This window comes from Nothobranchius furzeri, chromosome 1 (assembly GCF_043380555.1).
Source record: "Nothobranchius furzeri strain GRZ-AD chromosome 1, NfurGRZ-RIMD1, whole genome shotgun sequence".
Lineage (NCBI taxonomy): Eukaryota > Metazoa > Chordata > Actinopteri > Cyprinodontiformes > Nothobranchiidae > Nothobranchius > Nothobranchius furzeri.
In genome coordinates this window covers 91,654,152-91,679,999 of record NC_091741.1, presented here as the reverse complement: position 1 = coordinate 91,679,999, position 25,848 = coordinate 91,654,152, and the positions used below count along the sequence as shown (strand labels likewise).

The window sequence follows — 25,848 nt, the reverse complement described above, 5'->3', positions numbered from 1 at the left end:
TCTCAAGATCTGTTTAAGATGATTTTTCTGAGTCAACTGTTAATCTTTGTTTCTTTTGTATCATTATTTTTATGGGGTTAGCACCAGAAACCTTTTTTGGGATGTTGTGCTGAAGGTTGGGCTGTCTAAGAAACATTACACATTTCATGTGATAATCTTAAATTATTTAGGAATACATTTCATATAAAACCTGTTGCACAAGTTTGTCACTTAGATGGCTGAAATGGCTTATTGGCAATATCTTATAAATAAGAGCTAGAAATAGGGAAGGAAATAGCCATCTGTCCATTTTCCTCCTCTGAGGAGGAGCCCAGACTTCCCTCACCTTAGCCACTTGAGCCAGCCCTTTTGGGGGAATCCCAAGGCGTTCCCTGGCCAGCCGTGAGACACAGTCCCTCCAGCATGTCCTGGTTCTTGCTTTAGGTCTCTTCCCGGTTGGATGTGCCTGGAAAGCCTCACCAGGGAGGCGTCCAAGAGGCATCCTATCCACCTCAACCTCAACTGGTCTCTCTCGAGAGGAGCAGCAGATCTATTCCGAGCCCCTAATAAATGACCGAGCTTCTCATATATCTCTAAGGAAGAGCCCAAAAACTAATTTTGGCCGCTTGTATCCGCAATCTCGTTCTTCTGGTCACTAGCCAAAGCTCGTCGTGACCATAGGTGAGGGTAGGAACGTAGAATGACCGGTAAGTCGAGAGCTACGCCTTCTGACTCAGCTCTCTCTTCAACACAACAGATTAGTACAACGCCCGCATCACTGCAGACGCAGCACCAATCCGCCTATGGATCTCATGCTCCATTTTTCCCTCTCTCATGAACAAGACCCCAAGATACTTAAACTCCTCCACTTGAGGCAGGACCTCATCCTCGACCCGGAGAAGGAATTCTACCCTTTTCAGGACCATGGTCTTGAATTTAGAGGAGCAGAAGCTGCTTCACACTCGGCTGCAAACTTCTCCAGTGAAAGCTGGAGATCACGTTCTGATGGAGCCAACAGGACCACATCATCTACAAAAAGCAGAATCAATCCTTAGGTCACCAATACGGATCCCCTCAACACCTTGGCTGCGCCTAGAAATCCTGTCCATAAAAGTTATGAACAGAATCGGTGACAAAGGGCAGCCTTGGCGGAGTCCATCTCTCACTGGAAACGAGCCAGACTTACTTCAAGTTATGCGGACCAACCGGCACCATACATAGGACCTAACAGCCCGTATCAGAGGGCCTGGTACCCCATACTCCCAAAGGACCAGAATCTCCTCAAAGACGTACAGAAGTCCTCCTTCCCTCCTCCATTTTGTTATACGTCATAAACATTTGTAACAGTGAGACTAAGCCTTACTGTGAAACACATATAACACAAACTGGTATTTAGCATTTCTAAACACGCAAACAAGCCTTGCAGCATTAACTAAAACTACTTTCTGCTACTTCACAATAATGCTAAATTTTAGCATTTCTTAATGTTTATTAGTCAACAAAAATAGTGTCACGTTTTCCTACTTAATATCTGCGAATATTTATAATACACTAATAAAGTACAATATCACATACTGAAACATTATGTTTACACATGCTCAATGTGCTTAAAAGGTAGCAACATAATCTGAAATGTTTAATATTGCAACTCTACAAGAAATATATTTGAACAGATTTAAATCACTACTTGGCAAGAAACCTGTCATTTCTGTCTCTCTAAATACATAACAAATAATTAAAGTTTACAAATTAAATAATAACATTTATAAACTATTTATTAGCCATTTTTGAAATTGATCCCTGTTATAAGTTGGTACAGATGATTTTGTCGTGACCGTGAATACAGAGTGAAATTCCTGATTCAGCTGGAGCTAAATGAAAATCTGGAACAAAGCCCAAACTGAACATCATCTCCATCAAGAGGATCTGAATAGTAATCTCTCTAAATCTAGACCACTATTGTGACGTAATAGCTCAGGTTTTCTTTTTCAAAGCAACCACTCAGATCTAAATGCTTGGCTCCATTAAACACATTTTTTCCTTTCAGAAACATCCGCACATTTACTGTAAAGATAAATAAACGAATTCAGAGGGCCACCCATAAGAGCACAGCGTCTGAATGCGCCCGAATAAATCCCCCGGTGAGATGTTATTGACTTGTCGACACACGATACGACCATTTCTCAGTGCTTTCACGCGCATTTCAGCTGCTCGCATCAGGGAGATGATGTGATGCTGCGACAGGCAGCGAGTGTGTCTGCATGTCTGTAAATGCATGTGCTGGAAAGCATGTCATTCCTTAAGTGGCTCCATTATGTTTGCGGTCCGTTAATGGTAACCCAATACAGGACATCAACACATGATGTGAGTGTAGATGAGCAGCAGCTTTCAGGCTGCGTGGAACGGTTATGTCTGTCGTCACGGGGATAGTGTGAGGGTTAATGGGCAACGATATCGTACAACGTTTACACATGAGACTATTAGTGAGCATGTCAGTGCAGACTGATGGAGACAAAACATTACGTCAGATCGGCATCGCTGTGTGAATACATTCCTTTTAGACTGAAGCATAAGTGGCAGAAAGAGCTAAACACACAGCCGGGTCATACATGAGGCTGGACCAGGACCCGCGTGTGGGATGGAGGCCCACAGATGAAAGCTTTAATCAGAAGGCATGTACAGATCCAGATCTAATTTGGACCTTACATTTGTGATCTAAGCTGTAACAAAATGCACACGTCTAGTTGTGGAATGTAACAGTGGCTGCCAATGAGTTGTTGGGGTGACCGTTGTAGCCACACCTGTGAGAATATCGAGAAACATTAGGTCTGTTTCCACTATAAGAACTTTCGGGTAATTTTACCAGACCTTCACAATGTGCTTCTCCATTTCACCGAGCTGTCATGAAAGGACCAGTTTCCAGGCCATTTCAGCAACTGAGTACCTGAACAGGGGTGTGTACCTGCAAAAGGTCAGGCAGGGTAACTGGGCGGGGCTTGTGGTTAACTCCTGCTGATTGGTTTTAACCTAGTGAGACATTACATCGGTGGATGTTGCCAAGCAACTGGCGCAGGGTGGAAGGGAAATAGAAAATGCAGCTTTGGGTCTCCTACAGTCTCCTCTGGTCATTGAACACTGCTTCTTATGTCACACAGTTGCTCCGTCCGTCCCCTGAACTGATTAAATGATGGCGTACTTTGACAGAATAAAACTTTTAACGTTACTAATGTTTGTGGACGCCTTTTGACACTGATCAGTGATGTCACTGTGCCAGAACCGTCGTGATATGCCGACATCTTAGGGTTGAAAGGGCTGGAGACACGACGGCTGAAAGGACAGAACCAGCATATTTTCCTTGTCACCTTCCCCTGTCCCAGAAATTTCTCAGAACTCTATCAGTGGAAATGTGGCAAACCTCGCATTAAATACATTTCTGAACCCTGATGGCAAAACGGTCTGATGGGTGTGTTGGGTAATTTTATCACTCCAGGGTTACCTTAGGGAAAGTTTAATGCCTCCTCCTTGAACCGTCACCTTATCGTGGTGGAGGAGTTTGAGTGCCCTAATGATCCTAGGAGCTATGTTGTCTGGGGCACTTAGTGCCCCTGGTAGGGTCTCCCATGACAAATTGGTCTTAGGTGAAGGGTGAGACAAAGAACGGTTCGAAGGATCTTTCATGGCGGTTAAAACGAAGAGTCGGAGTACCCGGCCCGGAGGGTTACCGGGGTCCCACCCTGGAGCCAGGCCTGGGGTTGGGGCCCGTGAGCGAGCGCCTGGTGGCCGGGCTTTTGCCCATGGGGCCCGGCCGGGCCCAGCCCGAACCGGATACATGGGCTCGTCCAACTGTGGACCCACCACCCGCAGGAGGAACATGAAGGGTCCGGTGCAATGCGAATCGGGTGGCAGACCAAGGCTGGAGCCTTGGCGGTCCAATCCCCGGACAAGAAAACTAGTTTTTGGGACATGGAACGTCACCTCGCTGGCGGGGAAGGAGCCGGAGCTTGTGGCAGAGGTTGAGCGGTACCGGCTAGATATAGTCGGACTCACCTCGACACATTGCATTGGCTCTGGAACCCGAGACCTGGAGAGGGGTTGGACACTCTACTTTGCTGGAGTTGCTCCGGGTGAGAGGCGGAGGGCTGGGGTTGGCTTTTTGTTAGCCCCGAGACTCTCTGCCTGTGTGTTGGGGTTTACCCCGGGGGACAAGAGGGTAGCTTCCTTGCGCCTTCGGGTCGGGGAACGGGTCCTGACTGTTGTTTGTGCTTATGGGCCAAATATCAGTTCAGAGTACCCACCCTTTTTGGAGTCCCTGGGACGAGTGCTAGATAGTGCTCCATCAGGGGACTCCATTGTCCTGCTGGGGGACTTCAATGCTCACGTGGGCAATGACAGCTTGACCTGGAGGGGTGTGATTGGGAGGAACGGCCCACCTAATCAGAACTCGAGCGGTGTTTTGTTATTGGACTTCTGTGCAAGCCGCAGTTTGGCCATAACGAACACCATGTTCGAACATAAGGATGCCCACCGGTACACTTGGTACCAGGGCAGCCTAGGTCACAGGTCGATGATAGATTTTGTAGTCGTATCATCTGACCTGCGGCCGTATGTTTTGGACACCCGAGTGAAGAGAGGGGCGGAGCTGTCAACTGATCACCACCTGGTGGTGAGTTGGATCAGATGGCAAGGGAACATGCCGCGTAGACCTGGCAGACCCAAACGCATAGTGAGGGTCTGCTGGGAACGCCTGGCAGAAGAACCTGTCAAGACGGTCTTCAACTCCCACCTCCGGCAGAGCTTTGACCACGTCCCGAGAGCAGTGGGGGACATTGAGTCCGAGTGGGCCTTGTTCCACTCTGCGATTGTCAAGGCGGCTGTTGCTAGCTGTGGTCGTAAGGTGGCCGGTGCCAGTCGTGGTGGCAACCCCCGTACCCGCTGGTGGACACCAGAGGTTCGGGGAGCCGTCAGGCTGAAGAAGGAGGCCTACAGGGCGTGGCTGGTCTGTGGGTCTCCGGAGGCAGCAGACAGGTACCGGATAGCCAAGCGGGGTGCAGCAGTGGCAGTTGCCGAGGCAAAATCTCGGGTGTGGGAGGAGTTTGGTGAGGCCATGGAGAAAGACTATCGATCGGCTCCAAAGAGGTTCTGGCAAACTGTCCGGCGCCTCAGGAGAGGAAGGCAGCAACTCGCTCACACTGTTTACAGTGGGGATGGGGAGCTGCTGACGTCAACTGAGGCTATAGTCGGATGGTGGAAGGAATACTTTGAGGAGCTCCTCAATCCCACCAATGCGCATTCCGAGGAGGAACCAGAGCTGGGAGGCCTAGGGATGGACTGTCCGATCTCGGGGGCAGAAGTTGCTGAGGTAGTCAAACAACTACACAGCGGCGGTGCCCCGGGGGCGGATGAGGTTCGTCCTGGGTATCTCAAGGCTATGGATGTTGTAGGGCTGTCATGGTTGACACGTCTCTGCAACATTGCGTGGTCATCGGGGGCAGTTCCTAGGGAGTGGCAGACCGGGGTGGTGGTCCCCATCTTTAAGAAGTGTGACCTGAGGGTGTGTTCCAACTATAGGGGGATCACACTCCTCAGCCTCCCTGGAAAGGTCTACTCCAAGGTACTGGAGAGGAGGGTCCGATCGATAGTTGAATCTCAGATTGAGGAGGAGCAATGTGGTTTTCGTCCTGGCCGTGGAACTGTGGACCAGCTCTATACCCTTGCAAGGGTGATGGAGGGGGCATGGGAGTTGCCCAACCAATCCACATGTGCTTTGTGGATTTGGAGAAGGCTTATGACCGTGTCCCCAGGGGCACCCTGTGGGGGACGCTCCAGGAGTATGGGGTGGGTGGCTTTCTGTTAAGGGCCATTCAGTCCCTTTACCAGAGGAGCGTGAGTTTGGTCCGCATAGCCGGTAGTAAGTCGGACCTGTTCCCAGTGAGGGTTGGACTCCGCCAGGGCTGCCCTTTGTCACCGGTTCTGTTCATCACTTTTATGGACAGAATTTCTAGGTGCAGCCGTGGTGTGGAGTGTGTCGAGTTTGGTGGCAGGAGAATCTCGTCTCTGCTTTTTGCGGATGATGTGGTCCTCCTAGCTTCATCCAGCTCTGACCTTCAGCTCTTGCTGGGTAGGTTCGCGGCCGAATGTGAAGCGGCTGGGATGAGGATCAGCACCTCCAAATCTGAGACCATGGTTCTCGACCGGAAAAGGGTGGCTTGCCACCTCCGGGTCGGGGGAGAGGTCCTACCTCAAGTGGAGGAGTTTAAGTATCTCGGGGTCTTGTTCACGAGTGAGGGTAGGAGGGATCGGGAGATCGACAGGCGGATTGGTTCGGCGTCTTCAGTGATGCGGACGCTGAGCCGATCTGTCGTGGGGAAGAGGGAGCTGAGCCAGAAAGCCAGGCTCTCGATTTACCGGTCGATCTACGTCCCAATCCTCACCTATGGTCATGAGCTTTGGGTAATGACCGAAAGAACGAGATCGCGGATACAAGCGGCCAGATGAGTTTCCTCCGTAGGGTGGCCGGACTCAGCCTTAGAGATAGGGTGAGGAGCTCGGACATTCGGGAGGGACTCGGAGTAGAACCGCTGCTCCTCCGGATCGAAAGGAGCCAGTTGAGGTGGTTTGGGCATCTGGTCAGGATGCCTCCTGGACGCCTCCCCGGGGAGGTGTTTCGGGCATGTCCTGCCGGCAGAAGGCCCCCGAGTCGACCCAGGACACGTTGGAGAGGTTACATCTCCAATCTGGTCCGGGAACGCCTTGGGGTCCTGCCGGAGGAGCTGGTGGACAAGGCCGGGGAGAGGACGGCCTGGAGCTCCCTAGTTGGGATGCTGCCCCCGCGACCCGGACCCGGATAAGCGGAGGAAGACGAAGACGAAGACGAAAGTTTAATGCACAGGGGGTTATAGTAATCAGTCATTCAACACCAATATCAATTATAAACAATCAATTTAGACTTTGCAAAGTGGAGAGAAAAATCAATACACACCAAGCATGAATTCAGATCGCTCTCTCATCAGACTTACGTCCTCCGACAGGATTTATTGAAGCACAGAGTTGAAAAAACAAACACACACATATCACAGTATTACGTAGACAGTCTGCTCTCTGGAGGGATTTAAGAGAGAAGTGTAGGTCCTGTAGCAGTGAGAGAGAAACACACTACCTGGTAAATGACATATACTTTTATAAAGTTTAGAAACTTGTAAAGTTAGAGTGTGTGTGACATCATCACATTCAATAATACATCAATGTAAAATCTAAAAAAAAAAATCTAAACAGAAATTGTGTAAAAATCGGTGATATATTTTAGCATGTCAAATACACCTTTCTGTGGCTTGTGACTTTTAACACAAGCTAACTGTTTTCTTTTTCTTTCATCTTCAGCGAAGTACCTGCTGCCACAAACGTTATGACCTTTGACCTATTTCATATCAGACGTACTAACAGAGGGAGTATAGACAGCACACGAGGGCTGCATCCCTAATTTGTTATGTGCATAAAAGTCATGCAGCTGGGGAATCCCCTTCATAGAGCAAAAATGATATTTTACATGTCAAACTGGTGTTGACGAAAGAAACAAAGTAAACTGTGTCTGTGGGACAGGTTAGATCATGTTTAATGTTCTCAGCCAAAGATGTCTGTTAGGCGATGAAACACGTTCTTTTCAGTTTAGGAGCTCATCAAGTCAGAGGTGGTGAATTAATTAATCAACCAAATAATAAAAAACAACACATTGTGCTGAAAATTATTGAAAATTCTGCAAAAATGTAAAAATAAGTCAATAATAGCACAACACAAGGCAGCTCAATGTTTGCACAACATTGTTTGTATGTTGTGTTGAATGAAGCAGATACTAAATAACTAAAATTCCCCCAAAAAACAAAACAAACAAAACAAAACAGTAAAACATAAACAACGGGAATGAAGCCATGCGCTAATGCTGATTAGGACACTTTGAGTTGGAGGCTGGCAGCAGCATTTTATCTAGAATCTCTCTTTCTCTGTGATAATAACTTTAATGATGATGCAGAATGTAGATTAGATTTTCAGGACTTTGTTTTAGAAGCACAGATGAAATGATAAACACAGACTCCTGCTGCAGGATTTCTGGTCAGAGCTCCTCCAGGAGGTGCAGGAAGAGTTTCTCATCATCAAAACACCACCTCATATCCGCTGGTGTTTAGCTCTTAAAAGCCACTCTCCAAACCACCTTCTGCTGAGGTCTTTCGTTTAAAAACCACTGTCTCTAAAACGTTCACCAGAGCTGCCATCTAACACACTCACCCAAACTGCTCCGCCTGGTTAAATGTGCTCCACGCAGCAGAGATCCCGTGGGAGTCAAAGAGCTCTAAAAGCCAGTTTCACATTCTCACGCCTAATGGGGTGAGAGGGTTAATGCGTTGCTCTGGGATTACTGTAAGGAATTTGCTCATCTTCCATTGTTTTTGTCCCACAAACGGAAACTTTTCATGGTGTCTGAAACGTTTAAGGCCTCTTAGTGAAACTTTTGTCAGCAAATTAAGAGAAATTAGTTTTAAGCAAAAGAAATGAGCTGTAATTACATTTTCTGTGTGAAATACACTGGCATTTCATTTTCTGAATGGGGTTTGAAATAAACCAACAAAATGCAGTTAAATGCCTGTAAAGATGAAAAGGTTTACAATATGCACTATGGATTGATTTTGAGCCTTCGTACAATTACAGATCAGGGGCCTCGTTTATGAAGCTTGCGTACGCACAAAACAGGGTTGGAAAACTGCGTAAGCAACTTTCCACGCAAACTTTGGGATTTATGAAAGAAAACTTAGCAAAAAAATGTGCGCAACTTTAAGCTGACTAAAGACCTGCTTACTCACATTTTGGACATGGAGAGCACCTGCAGTGCTGCTGCTGAGAAGGATGAAATTATGAAATCGTGCAGCATTATCACTTGTACTGCTTCGTTTACACCATGGTTGACACACAGAACAAGACCCCCCACGTGCACACGCACGCGCGCACACACGCACACGCAGCCTGAAGTGCAGAATACAGAATGCAGAATATCAGCAGGGGGACAGATTGAGACAGAATGTCATGCGTCTGTGACAGTGTGTGTCCTGTCACTGAGGCCCGATCATATGCCTTGCCTGCTTGTACAGGGGAGGTCTCCGTTTGGCCGACTGGTGAGTGTGTGTGTGTGCTAATTTTTTGAGATAGGAATTTTGGGTTTTCATGAGCTGTATGCCAAAATCATCAATATTAGAAACAATAAAAGTCTTGAACTACTTCAGTTGTGTGTAATGAATCTAATATGCATGAAAGTCTAATGTTTCTCAGTACATTACAGAAAATAATGAACTTTATCACAATATGCAAATTTTTTGAGAAGGATCTGTAATTCATTACTCACAGGAAGTCCACAGAATGTAGTTAAAAGTCTTCAGCTTGTCCAAAATGCTGCAGCTAGAGTTCTGATGAGAATTAAAAGAGAGATCATATCTCTCCTCTCTCCTAGCTTTCCTACATTGGCTTCCTGTTAAATTCAGAATATATTTTAAGATCCTCCTTCTAACATATAAAACTCTTAATAATCAAGCTCCATCATACATCAGTCATCCGATTGTTCCATAATGTTACTATCAGGGCATTTCGCTCTCAGACTGCAGGTTTATTGGTAGCTCCTAAAATATCTAAAATTAGGAGGGGAGGCAGGTCTTTTCCCTATCAGGCTCCTCTCTTGTGGAACCAGCTCCCAGCTTTAGTCCGTGAGGCAGAAACCTTGTCACCGGGGTGACGGTGGCACAGGTAACTCCTGATTGTGCTCACCCCGTAATTGAAAGGTTGCAGGTTCGAGCCCTGCTCAGTTTGTCACTGTCATTGTGTCCTTGGGCAAGACACTTAACCCCCCTTACCCGCTGGTGGTGGTTGGAGGGACCAGTGGCACCAGTGCTTGGCAGCCTCACCTCTGTCAGTGCGCCCCAGGGCAGCTGTGGCTACATCGTAGCTCATCATCACCAGCATGTGAATGTGAGTGTTAATGACGGATTGTGTTGTAAAGCGCCTTGGAGGGTTCCAGGATTCTAGAAGGTGCTATATCAAATACAGGCCATTTACTTTTAAAACTAGGCTTAAAACATTTTTCTTTACCTATGGTTAAAATCTGATGTTAGCCTAGATCTGGACAAGTGGGGGAGTAGAGGGAGGTGGAGTGTACAGTCGGTAAAGACGGCTCTCCCTTGCCCTGCCTCCATCTAAAAGGCTAGGTTATCCAGAGTTATCTCTGTAGTTATGCTGCTATAAGCTTAGACTGCTGGAGGATACACTGACCATTTTCCACACTCTACAACTTTCTTCTTCAATTTCTCTCTTAATTGCAGTATTTCCTGCATTTTCAGCTGTTAACTTTATTTTTTCTCCAAGTGTTTATCTTCTCAGAAGAAGCTACAATGGTGTTTTTGCATTAGCTGTGGTAGCCTCATGGTGGAGGCCATCGGTACCTTAACATCCTTCCAGAGGAACTCCTCCCAACTAGAGGTGGACAAATAATGGTTTTCTATTCCGATACAGATACATAGTCCATGGAGAGACGATATGTGATGAAGATTTTCATAGATATCTATGTTTTCATTCTTATTTACACGCTAAAGTGTCACCAATAACATCATTTGAAGCTCAAAATTTCTGACTGAACCAGCTTTTGAACACAGAGTTTAACCAACGGTTAAATCTTCATTTTGTTCACTAGACAGTCTTGAAATCAATCATCTAACTGAAGTTAATCAAACAAATCAATTAACTGACCAAGTATTAAAGATTCAAAACCGCTTAATAAAAAATAAATTTTAATTGAAAATAATTTTGAGCATTTATTATGCAGATGCTATTTTGGAACATAAATATATTCTGCAGCAGCACCGTGCTGCACAGGGACGTCTCGGACTTTAAACCTGCTTTACTGAGGAATATCGAGCAGATGCAGATATATATTTTATTGTTGTTGGCCGATTTATTTATAGGTCTGCCAGTATTCCCAGCCATCAAGTGGTTTTATGAGCAATGTCTGTTCCAGCATGGTGGAGCACTGTGCCATGAGGCCAAGTCAGAAAATGGCTCGGAGAACAAAACATTTAGTATGTGGTCAGACACAAATTATATTCCCATTGGGAACTTGTGGTTCATCCTCACAAAAAAAAAAAAAAATCTTTAAATATTTACCTGCAGTGTACAATTACCCACCTGAGTGACAGTTTCCGCTTTTGCTTGGTCTATGGTCATAATGTTATGGCGGAGGGATGTATGGTGCATAAAACATTTCACACCAAGTTTGAGTTTTGTTTTTACAGACGAAGAGGGCAGCAGCAAGCCAGAAGCATGATGCTAGTGGTTGTACGCAAAGGAAAAAGATTACTGAAAAGCTTTTATTTTGATTGAGAAAACATGACAAGGCAAAACAAACAAAAATATCACTTTGAAGAGCACTAAACAGAAGGAATATTCATCTGGAACCTTCTGGAGCATCCACTTGATAAAACTAGTAAGTCCTACAGTCCTCAGTGCTGTTTAACCAACACAACCATGGGTTGGCTGGTGATAAGCTGCAGGTATCCCATCATGCATCTGAGCTGCTCAAATATCACATTACAGATCCAAACGTGGTCACAGGGTTTTATTGTTGTAACCACATGGAGAATAAAACCATACAACTCCAGTTTGCTGACTGATCTGAAATCATCAGTATAAACAGTTGGTCCTTGGTGTGTGTGTGTGTGTGAGTATCTAATCAGACTCTGGCTCTGAGCTTGCCGGTGTGGACACAGCTTCCTCCTCCTCTTCATCCGATTCCTGAAGTCAACAGAAGAGCTGGTGTTATCAGCAGTAGAGGCACGATGAAAGTGTTAAAAGTTCTGATGCGCTAACGCCTCACTGATCAGATGCTTGTACATTAGACTAGTAGAGTTCAAATTTAAAAGATGAGAGCTACTCTAGTCTGTCGTTTACACGTCACGCTGCTGCTGCTTCTTCTAAAACACGGCTAAGCTGTAAAAAGAAAAGCAGAGGTGAGATTCTGATCTTCAGAGCTTTGAACTTCTTTGTAGCAAAGATTACTAAATATCAGCTTCTCCTCTTAGTAGTCGGTTGAGGACACGGGGGGAAACTGCTGCTTTTTCATTAAACTGATCTGAACTGGGACGCCTGGCTTTAATGAAAACCTGTGTCCATTTAGAATTAACGTATTTATGAGTTTGTCATCACTCAGCAGAATGACTGTCCTGACTACAGACTGATGTTCTACCGCCGGCTCCTACCTTTTTCCTCTTGCTTTTGCTCTTGCGGTCTGAGTCAGAGGAACTGTCCTCGCTGGTCTCGATGAACTCTCGGCTCTTAAAGCTGTCGTTGCCTCCGCTTCGCTCCCTCTCTTTGTCTGCGCCCGCAGACTTCCTCTTCTTCTCATCCTTTTTGCCTCCAGATTTTTTACTTTCTCTAATGATCAGACGTGTGGAGGAAAGAAAGCAGATGTGTAACAACTCTGATGAAGAAACATAAAAACTGCTCCTGTGATGAGAGCCTTACTTCTTGGAGGTGGAGGTGGATCCTCCGCCGCTCTCCTTGAACTCCTTCTTAGCTTTGTCGTACTGCTTTTTTGCCTCTCCTGCCTTTGTTTCCCACTCCTGGAGGGCACATCCGTGTGAGTTTAATAAAACGCAGCAGAAATGTAAAAGCACCTCTGTGATGTTCTCACCTCCTTCTCGTCTTTGCCCAGCTGCCTCCACATCTCTCCGGCTTTCTTCGATATCTCGGTGATGGAGATGCCGGGGTTCTCCGCCTTGATTCGCTCTCGGCTGGAGTTGAGCCAAAGCATGTAGGCGCTCATCGGCCTCTTCGGCCCACCGGTGTCCTTCTGCTTCTTCTGTTTGAATTTAGGATATAAGAGTCAGCAGTCATGTCGAGTTCGATGGGTTAATGTACGGCACAGCCGGTTTATGTTAGATCGTGAAATCAGGCTTTTGAAGCCTAATGTTCTCCTCCTGCTGGTCTCTCACCTCTTTACGTGGTTTTCTCTCCTTTTTCTCCTTCACAACTTTGGCTTTTTTAGCCTTTTTCTTCTTTGCACCCTCATCTTCACTGTCCCCCCCCTCTTCGCTGCTGTCACTTGCAGAGGCGTTACTATCGTACCTGGAAGAAAGGAGGAACAGACGTTTACAACAACTACAGGTATCATCTCAAGCTTTAAAAATGAAGTTAAACCAAACTTACTCTTCTGCAATTTCATCATCTTCTTCTCCAGGGTTGAAGGACTCATCTAAAGAGAGAAGAAAACCCTCGTTCAACCATTACCATCCTCTCATCGCGAGCGGTTACATTTGAAACAGTCACTAACCGCTTCCACTTCCATCCGACTCGTCGCTGTCATTGCCCTCCTCTCTGATCTTGCCCTCAGCCTTCATCCTCTCCAGATAGGCATCGTGCTGGTCTTCGTCTGAGTCGCTGTACTCGTCGATTTTACCCTTCATGCCCTGGAAAGTACGCAGCACGGTCAGGAAAACACCACAAACACACAACGTCAGAGCTAACACGCTAGCCCAGACTGTGGTTAGATGTTTGAAGGTGTCGCGGCTTCACAAAGCCTGAGTTTTGCTCGTGGGACACCGTCCTCCCTATCCGTCTTGGATCCAGCATCAACCACAGTCAAAGGAAACACAACCAGTAACCAAAACAGGAGGTGTGACGTTTCAGCTCCAGATTGCACCGTTACTAAAACACTACAAGCAAGTTAGCTTTGACCTGTTTCATGTCTAAAATCACTTTGACTACAAACCCTCAAATGTTTTATGGTCCAGGACAATGAAACTAAGCATCACCGTTACCAAAAGGAAGACCTACACTCAAGTTAAATTTGAGTTAGTGAATTTCCCTTTTCCCTGTTTGAACCAGGCAATAGTAAGTTAACACTGGGGATGTTCTGACCAAAACTGGCCAATTTTCATAAAAAACAAACAAAAAACGTGTGCAAATTCCCATCAATGCCTTTATGTCCCATGCTGTGTTGCAGCCTGCGGAGACCCTGTGTGCAGCATCGCGATTCCCTACCCCCTTCTGTCGCACTGTGCATGTGTGCAGCAGCTGAAGTGCAAACACGCGTCTGCCAAACGGAGGGTGATGTAAACGTTGCATTTTGCAATGAAAAAGTATTGCATGAGGGAAGCTCTCTAAAATGCATCAACACAATGGACTTAATATGACTCTTAAAGAATAAACTCTTGCAGGGATGTGAATTTTCAAGGCTCACTGCAGAAATAGAATAAAAACCTGGAGCAGCTAACGGAGTCAGACGCAGCGGCACACACTATCACTCGTCTGTACGAGTGCGACAGTCGGCAGGCTGAGCATCGAACTTGAAAAATAAAGCCATCATAGATGAGCAGCCTGTCTCTGTGGTGGATGACACCAGGTCCAGCCCACTAGGACCCGCTACAGGTATTAAATAAATAAATACACATAATAATAATAATAATAATAATAAATCAAATAAAATCTCACAACACACAAAGATGTGAGATTTATCTTTTGCTTTTCGGCACTTTTTACTCAGAGCTTTTAATATTTGAAATCTGTTTTCCTTTTGACTGAATCGTTGCTGCTTCTTGCAGCACGTTGGTGTAGACTCAGTCATCCTGGATGTGATCAAGAGTTTTCTGGTTTTCTTGAAGTTTTGCCTCATGCTAGAGGCTCCATCAGTTCTAAACCTTGGGCTGTGCTTAGGAGGCTCAGAAACAAACACACGGATTAAGCTGCTTTTTAGTTTTTTCTCTTGAAAAAAGAACACATTTTTGCTCAATCTTTCCCAGATCATGTAGTCTGTCATAACTACATAGAAAAGTTATGGTCAATCCATGTGATCGGTGTTGGTGATCAACAGCAAAAACCTGCTGGAGCATCTCTACTCAACAGTTTTACCACGTACTACTTGTTTCTAAACACATTTCCTTTATTCAACTCCTCCTTCGCCCACTGCTTCGAGACTTAATCAGCCTTTGACCCAACTGGTCCCAAACAGGAACTGTCAGAAACTGCACTGGTTTTTTAACACTTCAACACGACACCATCCTCCCCACAGAATGAAAAGCTCATAAAGGATTCGACGTCATTTGTTGAAACGTCCTCCTGGAAATCACATTAAAACCCTTTTCCTCCTCCTACGTGCTCACTTCCATCTTCATGCATCAATATCCTCGTCTGCCAAGTAGACAGAAGCGACTGATAGGTGGACCGCCAGTACAGACACCAACAGGAAATGGGCAGCAGCTCCATTTGTCCTCAATGGACTCCTCTGCTGACCCCATCACCATGGCAACAGAAGACTTCTGCGAGTCTTCAGACTCACCACAACCTCGCACACATCAGCAGGACGTTACAGGCGGAGTGATTAGCACAGGAGAAGAAGTTAGGACCACAACACAGTCTGGAGTTAAAGAACAAAAGCCCCCAGGCAGCACGTTAGTCAGCAAAATGCAAACACACACAGTCAGTCATCAGTTACACAGCAGTCAACCCTCAGGTGCCATAATTACACATGAATCCCTTCAGAAAGATCAGGTTCAACACCAAACTGATCAGTAAATCATCAAACCCAAATGATTCTCCACAGATTGATCAGACCATGCAAACAGAATCACTCCAAGCCCACAAGAACCCAGAGCCTAATCCATACGGGACGCTCGAGACCATACCCACCTTCTTCTACAAAGAGTACAAGAACACAAGAGAAGGCACAAAGGATGAGAATGTGGGATGATGTCTGATAAAACTGCTGTCATGTTTTAACCCTCCCACTGTCCTAATGGGTGTGACCCCGCCAGGAAAGTTGACCAATGAGCAGGGTTGATGGTTCATCCCTTGGGTCCATGTGACAGGGGTGAGGAGTGAGCACCACCTCATCCCTGCCACATGGACCTCAAGGGATAAACCATCAATCCTGCTCAATGGTCAGCTTTCCTGGCGGGGTCACCCATGAAGACAGTGGGAGGGTTAAATCTACCAACGTGCCAATCAGGATGAGCGTTACCTCTTTGAACCCTCTGTTCTTGATGTTGAGCTTCTTGGCATTGACAAAGTCAAACAGCTTGCCGTACTCTTCTCTAAAGAAGAAGAAAAGCACATTAGGGTGGTTTGGTTGGTATGGAGATAGGGTTCCACACCAGAAACATGTTCCTCATAAAGGATCTGCTTCCTTTTTAAGACTGCCTCACCTCTCGATGCTGCTGAAGGTGTACTGGTTCCCTTGTTTGGTCTCAATCTCAAAGTCAAAGGAGCGCGTTGTGGTGGTCCCTCGGGCAAAGTTCACGCAAGAGATCTCCTCGAAGCGCAGGTGGACGGGGGGCTTGTGGACGTAGATGAATCCCCGCTCCAGGGGGTAAAGGAGGCCGGAGGAGGCCTTGTAGGAGCAGGTAATGCACTGAGCCCCAGAGTGACTGCGCAGATGGGATTTTGTGAAGATATAATCATTTTTAAAAAGTGTAAAAATGTGTGTTTGAGATGCCTACCCTTGGAAGTTTCCAGGTACAGTAATTTTCCTGTTGACCAAGGCCTTCATCACCCTGCTGACCATCTCATAGAGAGACCCCGACATGTTTTTACTGAGTTTGCCCTCAAAACGGCGCTCCACATCCTCCCTGTTACAAAACAGCAACAGAATGAATGTCTTCACCAGAACACGTTGTCAGGATTAGTGAGAAGTGAAGAAAAGCAGGAAAACTATTCCTTCAGACCTCTGGCTCCCCTCAGTGGACAATACCGTTATCACCCCCCCCCCCCCCCCCCACCCCCACACACACACACTCACTCACTCGCTCATGTTGAGGGTGAGGTTGATGTCCTCCTCTTTGGAGAAGAGCAGAATGAGAAAGTGGTAGCGAGTCTGACCCTGCTTGATGGGAGGATCCAGACTGATCTGTGATGTCACAAAAAAAACAAAGAGATGCTGAGCGAGGAACGTCAGCTGACCTAAAAGCAAAAAACACAAAGATGTAGACTGACCACAAAGAACATCTGCCTCTGATCTTTGTGTGGTAGCAGGAAGAGCCGGAGGACGGTGGTGTAGGGAATCTTGTAGTCAAACGTTTTCCCGTGAAGGTGAAGGAACGTCGGGTAGATGCGAATGTCGTATCTGAAAGAAGTCCAAATACAAATTCAGCTTTTGTCTCTAATAGGCCACAGCCCAGTGAGAAGCACGCTGAAGAGTAGACAAATCCTTTAAACCACCAGGACTTCTAATGATCTGAATCATGAGATTAGATGGTATTGTAGTCCTGGAACAACCTCATACCTTCCTCTGGGTGTGAGACACTGCAGCTCCTTGAAGATGCACACAGCATCACCAGTGGCCTGGATCACGTCAGCCTTGGACAACACATTCTGAGCAAACGCCTGAAGGAAAACAAAAAATGCCACAACGTTAAAAAAAAAGGCAAAACAAAAAATGTCATGAGTAGAAATGTCCCTTTCTCACATCCACAGGGTCCTGTCGTTCGTCGGCTTGGCTGGGCGGGACGTAGAAGCGGACCTCCATGAGGGAAACTTCCGTGTCGTCGTTCTGGTGAAACTCCAACGTGACTTCGTTCTTTCCCGTGGCACACTGGGACACGTTGGACAGAGGAATCTCAAACGCTGCATTGTCATTGATGTCAAATGAAAGCAGAGGTCCTGTGAAGAGCAGAAGAACAAAACTGTGTGAGTCACCGGGTTCTCAGAAATCTCTCCTTGTTTTTAGGACGTGAGTAGATTATTTAAGGATTTCTGTGCTGGATCTTGTTTTACCTGAGAACTTCGCCGTCCCCCAGTTCCAGCCTTTCACACACATGTCCTTCTCCGTCAGCTCCACCTTGTAGTTAGCTTTGAAAAATTCTGAGATCTTTTCAAAGTCCTGGTGGATGAAGGTGGAGGAGCAAAAAGAGGACAGAACTTTTAGGTTGGATTTATAAACAAGTAGTCAGGAGAAGGTAGGGCTCAGAGATAGAGAGGCAGAAAAAAAAAGAGTAAAAGTACAAACGCTGCATGAGTCAAAGCCTAAAAAGAAGCTGTGGCGGTGGAAAATTAATCAGAACACAGTCGTAGGTCAGCTGCTAGGGAGTACAGGAGTTGAATGTAATCCATCCAGCCCCTCCACACAGGCCCTGACAATCAGATCGTTTATTTATCCTGCAGGTCCGCCGCAGCTTACAACTGGAGAGGACTCACAACCAACGACAACCACACACACCCCTACATTCGCAATAGTACAAACACATATGGAACTGATTGTGGCGTGCAAATGCAAGGGCAGAATGAGACTGGAAACTCATGTACGCACCTGGATTTCTGCCATTTCATAAGGTTATTGAAGCCAATATATGAATATATGAGAGAGAGAGAGAGAGAGAGTGTGTGAGAGGGTGAGAGTTTGTTTAATCAGCTTGTTTGTTGACCTGGACTATGGAGTTGTTTAGACAGGATAATGTGTGTGAACGGATGTAAAAACATACCATCAGTTTGTTTTGTGGAGCATGTTTTATACTAACACACACACACACACACACACACACACACACACACACACACACACACACACACACACACACACACACACACACACACACACACACACACACACACACACACACACACACACACACACACACACACAGTGATTTGTCCTACATTTATCAGGAATTAAAAGTTTTCTTTAACTATTTTGCTGCTTCAGCTAAGTTACCATTAATAGTGAAATCATTAGGAAACGTAGTCTATATACTGGAGATTATTTCTAAGTTTTGGATATTTTTGGGTGTTGAAAAATGAAACTTTTGACTCAAATCTAAAAAAAAATAAATGTTGTTTTTCTTTAAAAACAAAAACAAATAGCCTGATTTTACAAGTGTTTTGCTCTTTGAAATGTCCAACAGCTTTTACTGGTTCTGAATTTCCTTAGTCTGATTATTCATCAACACAGCTGTCAAACTGGGAGAACATGAAGGATATCTGAAGCCAAAGCAGTGATGAGGGTAAAACTCCAGCTGTGGTAAGGGAACCCAACCCCACTGAGATACTTCAGACTCACCGTGTAAATATCTATGATCTGGCTACGTTTTAAAAACCATCACTGTTGCTCTGAAGCGACTCAGGACCTTTCCTGTTTGGCACAAAGCTACAGAGCCCCGGCTGATCCAACATCTGGCTGGTTCTGGTGGATCTCACAGATGCACAATCAGTGTAGGAAGGTGGGAGCCTGGAGGCAGGATCCTCACATGTTCCAGAGTTCTGGCTAAATTAGGAAGTTTGATCTCTAACAATGTTAGAAGAGCATTTTCCCACAAACAGAACAGAGAATCTGAAATCCTCTCGCTGGTCTAAGGCTGAGCCTTGAACAAGTAAACACCTCCGGATGCTCTCAAATACTCAGGCAGGGATTCACATCTTCCTCAAGGACAATTTATTAGACCAGATGAATCAAAATGTCAGCCTTCTGCCAGTTCTCCATTACCGTCGCTAACTGGAGGATAATAAACAATGACTTCACAGCCTGGGCTTTGGGACGAGAGGATCCATCTCCCCTCATAAATAAGCTGATTAACCCCCAGAGACACACTCCTCAGGTTAAACACACACCTCCATCCCTGTATCTCACTAGTGTGTTGATTTTTCCTCTGCGCTCAGAGGAAATTTAAAAAAAATGCAATAATACAAATTTCTCTTGGTCTGTTTTGGGAGCCAATTTGTTTTAGTGGGCTGATATAAACACGGGCTCAGAAGAGCCGATGATTGCACTGTTTATAGAACACACACGCTGGCTCCGGTTCCCCTCATTAATCCCATTAGGGCCTTTGAGCAGAACGCCATTCACACACACACACACACACCAGAGAAACCTCAGAGGAAATGTCAGATGGAGCGGGGCTCCTCCTGCTCGTGTTACACTCCCCGTCATACAGCAGCAGAACTCACCGTGTCCCTGAAGCCGTCGTACTTGTAGACGTGACCCGTGCTGGTGCCCAGTTTGATGCCGTGACCCAAACACACCCGTCTCCACTGAGCCAGGTTGAGCTCTCCTGCAGCGATGTTGTCCACCTTCCCTGTCTTGTTGCTCTTATAAACCACGTTCTGTTTGCTGAAACGCAGCCGTCCGTCATTCTGCAGAGACGAGATGAGACATGATGGGTTCATGAGTCCAGAAAAAGCATTTCCAAATGCTTATCTGTAAGCTAGTAATGCCACTGTATAAACGGTATACGGATGATAAATTTAGCCACTGGTAAAGATTTTGACTAACAGCCAAGTACGATCGCACATGAATGTCATCAAGCTGCAGCAGCACGGTGCGGGTGGATAAAGACAGGCTCAAAATAAGGATAGGACTGGACGCCGACTGATGTGGTTTTTTTAAGGCCGATGCAGATACCGATTTTTAAAGAATTTTGTTGCCGATATCTAAAGCAGATTATATATATATGTATATATATATATATACATTTTAGCAGCACATTGATTGTGAAAGACAACTGAACACTCACAAGCCACGTTTACATGTGCGCAATTAATCAGACTGAACGCCCAATCAAATCAAAATTTCTGCATGTAAACATGTCAACCGGAACGTTCTGATCCGATTCGGCCCGATCGGTATGAAATTTCAATCCTATTGAGAGAGGTGGTTTTGTCCAATCATCATTCCGATTGGCGTGCATGTACACAGCCATTCGGACTGTTGGGAGTAAAATAATGCCCACTGCGCATGTGAGCAACAGCTAGCGAGCCTCCCCGTCGTCATTTGGACTAACTGACTTTTAAAATGACGACCTAATTAACGAGCGCCAGCTTTTAAAATGGATGGCAAGCCGTCCCTGTTTCAGTAATATCTAATCCAGAACTTGCATTTTGTGGAAGCAAAGTAAAAATCTGATTATTGCAGTAAAGACTGTCCCGGAAACACCAGATTCATTTCAGGTTTGCAGCACAGATCCCTGTTTCCGTGACCGCAGCAGCCGTTTCTGCAGCAGGTGGATGAAGACGTGATCGTAAAGAAGACAGGGTAACAACGGTTAATCAGACCTGGTTTGAGTAGTTAAGTAGAAAAACATCCTCAGTTCAATATTCTGGGCGACTATCTGTGTAAAAGCACGTTAACGCAGATGAGATGCGGTTCGTTTAACACATGATGAACACAGGCTTACAAACTTCTGAACATCTCCTGTTATTTAGTTTGAACCAACTTTTCACAACAGTTTCAGCCGATTGTCACATTTTATTAATAATAAACCACAACAGAGCTCAGTAATAAAACACGAGTCTTATTATCATGATAAGAGTCAGAAATTTCGACAACGATAAATTTTAGATTTATTGCCCAGCCCTACTCAAAACATAAAAAAACTGTTAGGGTTCTTTGGGTCCTTTCTTCAGTCTAGTAGTGGCAGCAGTCGGGCACACCTGATTTATTTATTTATTTGTTTTAATCGGCTTTTAAAAATAATTTCGGCCGATATAGAAAAAACTTGAAATTATCGGTCCGATCTATCGGTCAGCCTCTAGATGGGACAATGTTGGTTATACAGACCTGGTCTGGGTTGGATGTTGAGCAGAAAAGCATCCTCAGTAAAACATGCTGGCTTAACGAGCTTTTATCTCCGTTAATAGCTCGCTCAACAAAGTTCCCTTTAATGCCATTTGATTTTCTTTAACACATAATGAACACACAGGCTTTCAAACCTTTTGGACATCTCCTGTGTTTTAGTTTGAACAATTTTTCCTCCACAGTTTCAAAGATTTCTCTTGCTTATAAAAAAGTTTGAGTCTGAAAATGGCTGCCCTCTCTCGCTCTACGCTGCCTGTGTGCACAGCGTTCAGACCTGCTGATCAGCTGATCTGAGCGCCGCCCGACAACAGGGAGAGGAATATAATAAACCTTCAGCCTCATTTTACTGTTGTTGGCATAAAAATAATAACAATAAAAAGAAACACAAACAGGAACATTGTAACCTCCATTTACTTTGGACAGAAAATCAAAGACTGCACTAAACCGTCAAAGATGGATGATCCCTAAACCCATAACTAGAGGAATGATGGTAACCAATCACACAACGGGGACACGTGTTATATATTTTAGTAAGCCAAGTTTTAATGTAATGATGTAGGATCCTACACCCAGTAAACATTTAGTACAAATAGAAAAAGCATGTACTCTGTAGGATTTCGCCAGCATTGTCTGCATGGTTGACCCAGAATTCAGAGCAGATGTAAAATACCATCAGCTGCTAGATTTCTACACACGAGGAACTTGGATTAAAACAGATTCTTATTTAAGGTTTTTAAGGGTTTGTTTGGTAGAACGGGGTCGTTTGGGCATTTTAGGACATAATTCACTATCAGTTATAAAAACAGCAGAAACAACTTTAAAATATTTTGCTCCTTTTTAGATTCAACATCAAAGTTTAAAGCAGAACCACAAAATACTGACCTCATCTCAATTAGCATTTAATAATCATTCTGTTAAATGATGATTTACATAAAAACTGAGTTATATTCTATTTTTCATTTGACTTAAAGGCAGCTCCATCAGAACATCCCACTATACAAACATGTTTATCCTCATTTGGTCCTTCGTGTTGAGACGACGTTGGTAATTGTAAAGGTGTTACTTATAACTGCTCTTTAGAGAATGCTGTGTGGTGCACTAATCCGTGTCACAATAACATTTAATGTAAAACACTAAGATATAAATATACACACTGTTCTAGGGGTGGTGGGTATAATCTATTTTCTGATGCATCAATGTGGGCATAAATGATTCTGAATGGATTTAAAGATGTTAAAAAATAAATAATTTACATAAACGGTAATTAATGACACAATGCTGAGGGACGCAAAAGGCAGAACCTTTAGGAGCAGAGGTGCAACATCTGGACCGTTTAGGAGGAGCTCACATCACAAACGAGTTCTGCCCATGAGGGTCAGGACATCCTGGGTTTGATGATATCTGGAACTTAGCTGTAATTTAAATGTTCTGAAATTAATTTGAAGTGATTCAGACTCTTTTGAGGCTAAATGTGAATGTTTTCTATTCTGATTTTTTTGTTGGGGGGTATTTGTGTACTCTTATCAGATATCAAAATGGTTAAAAAGGCAAGTCTTCAGTTTAATTCACAATAATTCACATTATTCAAACTCCAGTTTGTATTTGTATATGAAAGCTGTGATTTCAAGATGGGAACATGAAAAGATTGATTTTGTTCCATTCGTTAAAAAATTACTGAATGTAAATTAATTTGGGGTTACGAAAACACTTTTCCATAAAAGTACCTGATGCACACCAGTCACACAGAGGAGAGGTGAGGGGAAGACATGTTTTTATTTATTTATTTCTGTATGAAACTATCTGATCAATTAAATGAAATCACAAGGGGCCTTAAAGATTATTTGCTACTAATAAGATGCTTTAATGAGGAAAAAAAAGAGTTATTGCTGATTTCTGAAGGAGTGTCTGAATCACATTTGATAGATTATGATAAAACATGACGTTACTCCTGCCCTATGACACGAGTGATGTAAACTTGTGTTGGCAGATGAAAGCATACATCACAGATACAGTGGTCAAATGAACATCCTCTTGGATCTTCTTGACTAAATTCTGATGCCATGTTGATATTCAGTTGACACCTTCAAATAGTAACAAGGGGAAAAACCTTCTGAAATTGACTTTTTTTTGTGATTTAAGGATACAAGTGTTATCAGATAACCAGGATCCTATCATGCTGTGGGTTACATACTGAACGTGCAAACACACAATCATTTAGTAGAGATGTAAAATAAAAGGCAGGGTGAAGGAACTGACCCAAGAGCCTTTGACCTCCTGGTAGATCTCGTTGAACTCCAGTGTGTCCCCCATGTCGGCTCCAGGCGATGACTGACGCTCTATACACAGGTAAACGGCATCAGTTCCAACCAAACATCAACAAGTTCATTACAAAATGAAATATTCTGTGCTGTTTTCCAAATGTTAGTCATTCTGAAGCATCGAGACGCTCAGATGATGATTTTTATCTTAATGGGACCTTCCTGGTTAAACAAAGATGAAATCTGACCTAACGTTATCTCAACGGTTACGTTTGCTTATTTTTTTTACTGTGTGCCCATTTAAAATAGTTAAAAATCTACCCAACAATATTGTAAAATACAATCTGAAGAGCAGAAATGTTTACAATCCCACCGTGACACAAGTAAAGGCTGTGTCACTCCGTTTGTCAGCACCATCAAGCATGCTCCATCACTCACAATAGCTAAGCTAGCATAGGTGCACTTGCTACGCTTCTTTTGAGTACCGATGTTTAACCGAGTCGTAATTTTGGTTGTAGGAAATGGCACGAACAACAGCACCGCCCCGCAGCAATGCAAAGTACACCGAATCGAGCGCAACAAAAAAAGAAGCTAGGCCGGTTTTGGAAAACAAGTACTATTTTATGGTCTACATAACAAAGAAATCAAATTCAGTTGAGGCGCGTGAGCAAACCTATCTTCTGTTGATTAGTTTCTCTCACAAACAAGTTTTTATCCACAGGAGAAAAGGCAGTTTTTTAAACGTAGACTTACAATCACTGAGATGTGCAGATTCGTTTCCCGCGTGTAGCATCAGGAGCTAGTGTGACGTCACAGGAAACAACAGCAGGAGTATGCGTTTCTTTCCGGTTTGCCAAAAGGTTTTTTTAAGCATTCTATATTTTTTGACTAAACACTTTCCCATTTGTATAAGATGTAAATGTGTTTGTATTAACGAGTTTTTAAAGATATATCAAACTAATAGTGGCATGATTTTACGGAGTCTGCGCAGACCAGAGAATGGTGCAGTGACCCCGATATACCACTACAGGGCGCACAATCCCTCCAAGAGCCTGAAGAGTCCTGTCGTTACTTGTGTTATAAATCTCTTGTTAGAAGAACATTAAATACTGAGCGAAGCGACGCAAATTTGGTTCATTTTTGCTTTAAAATACATTCAGATGTGCTAGCCACAATCTATAGTGTGAACAGATATTCACGTTTTCATTTTACAAGAAAAAGGCAAGAACTGGTGTTACAGTGAGGATCGGATCAGATTAACCTGCTGAGGTAGCACAGTTTGGAAACGAAGTCTGATACTTGATAGTAACTTGATTAAATAAAATAATGCAAGAGGATAATAGTTAACAAAGTACAGAAATACAATTAGAACACAGGGCCCGAAAGCCAGTCATAATAGCACCATGTCAGATGAGTGTGCTTTAGTGATCCACATAGTCTCAATTAAATATCTTGTTAAATTAAAAAAATAAATAAATAAAACAAGAGTTTTGGGTCTCCCTTCGATTAATCCTGAGGATCTGCTGTCAGTCCACATTAACAAGGCCACAATTCAAACGCATACCCCGCGTGACCTGAACAGATATGGAAAACCTGCCAGATTAAGGATTTTTTTTTCAAGAAACTGCTGCATCCTGCCAGATTATGTGAGATTGGAAAATGAGATCAATGTCGTCTGTTGTTAAACAAAAGGTTTAAACAGAAGAGTTGCTTAAAACATTTAAATGTGATTAGTGTATGCGTTTCTTATATTTTAAACACGCAATTTTAAAGAAAATGTTTTTGTTTTTTTTGCGACAAATTGGAAATGATGGATTAAACGCAGACGAAGTGTTTTCATCATTTACAGTAAATTTTAAAGCGTTCCATTAAAACGCGTCTTTCTCTCCTTTCTGAAGTTAAACGGTCCCTCTAATCCCTGTTTCCTGGAGCATTTGGATCGTGGAGTTTCTGCCCTGTCCTCCTGGCCCGAGGTGACCCGATCCGGGCCGAGGTGAGTCGATCCGGTCCGACTCGTTACCTTATTAAAGG

General features: G+C 44.3%; 1 protein-coding gene across 2 annotated transcripts; it reads right to left on the bottom strand.

The window, feature by feature from the left end:
- Positions 1–11,604: 11,604 nt before the first annotated feature.
- ssrp1a (structure specific recognition protein 1a) lies at positions 11,605–24,657 on the bottom strand. 2 transcript variants are annotated; one of them, XM_015946042.3, is made up of 18 exons: positions 24,571–24,657; positions 23,816–23,895; positions 19,933–20,118; positions 17,770–17,875; positions 17,462–17,655; positions 17,279–17,379; positions 16,990–17,119; positions 16,800–16,903; positions 16,497–16,625; positions 16,203–16,424; positions 16,019–16,091; positions 13,334–13,469; positions 13,210–13,255; positions 12,996–13,128; positions 12,695–12,862; positions 12,526–12,623; positions 12,261–12,435; positions 11,605–11,796 (listed from the first exon to the last, which is right to left on the bottom strand). In XM_015946042.3, the coding sequence occupies exons 2-18, from the start codon at positions 23,867–23,869 to the stop codon at positions 11,731–11,733; spliced, it is 2,121 nt and encodes a 706-aa protein (XP_015801528.1). In that variant the 5' UTR covers positions 23,870–23,895; positions 24,571–24,657; the 3' UTR covers positions 11,605–11,730. The 2 variants fall into 2 exon arrangements, with proteins under 2 accessions (XP_015801528.1, XP_070411392.1); XM_070555291.1 differs by lacking the exon at positions 24,571–24,657 and adding an exon at positions 24,191–24,297.
- Positions 24,658–25,848: the final 1,191 nt, after the last annotated feature.

What these genes read in the sequence shown, in the direction of transcription:
- ssrp1a (XM_015946042.3), bottom strand. Translation starts at nt 23,869, where the DNA reads ATGGGGGACACACTGGAGTTCAACGAGATCTACCAGGAGGTCAAAGGC. An exon ending in AGAGGCAGATGTTCTTTGTG is followed by an intron (nt 16,904 to 16,989) that starts GTCAGTCTACAT and finishes GTGACATCACAG; the next exon opens with ATCAGTCTGGATCCTCCCAT. An exon ending in GTCGGATGGAAGTGGAAGCG is followed by an intron (nt 13,256 to 13,333) that starts GTTAGTGACTGT and finishes TTCTCTCTTTAG; the next exon opens with ATGAGTCCTTCAACCCTGGA.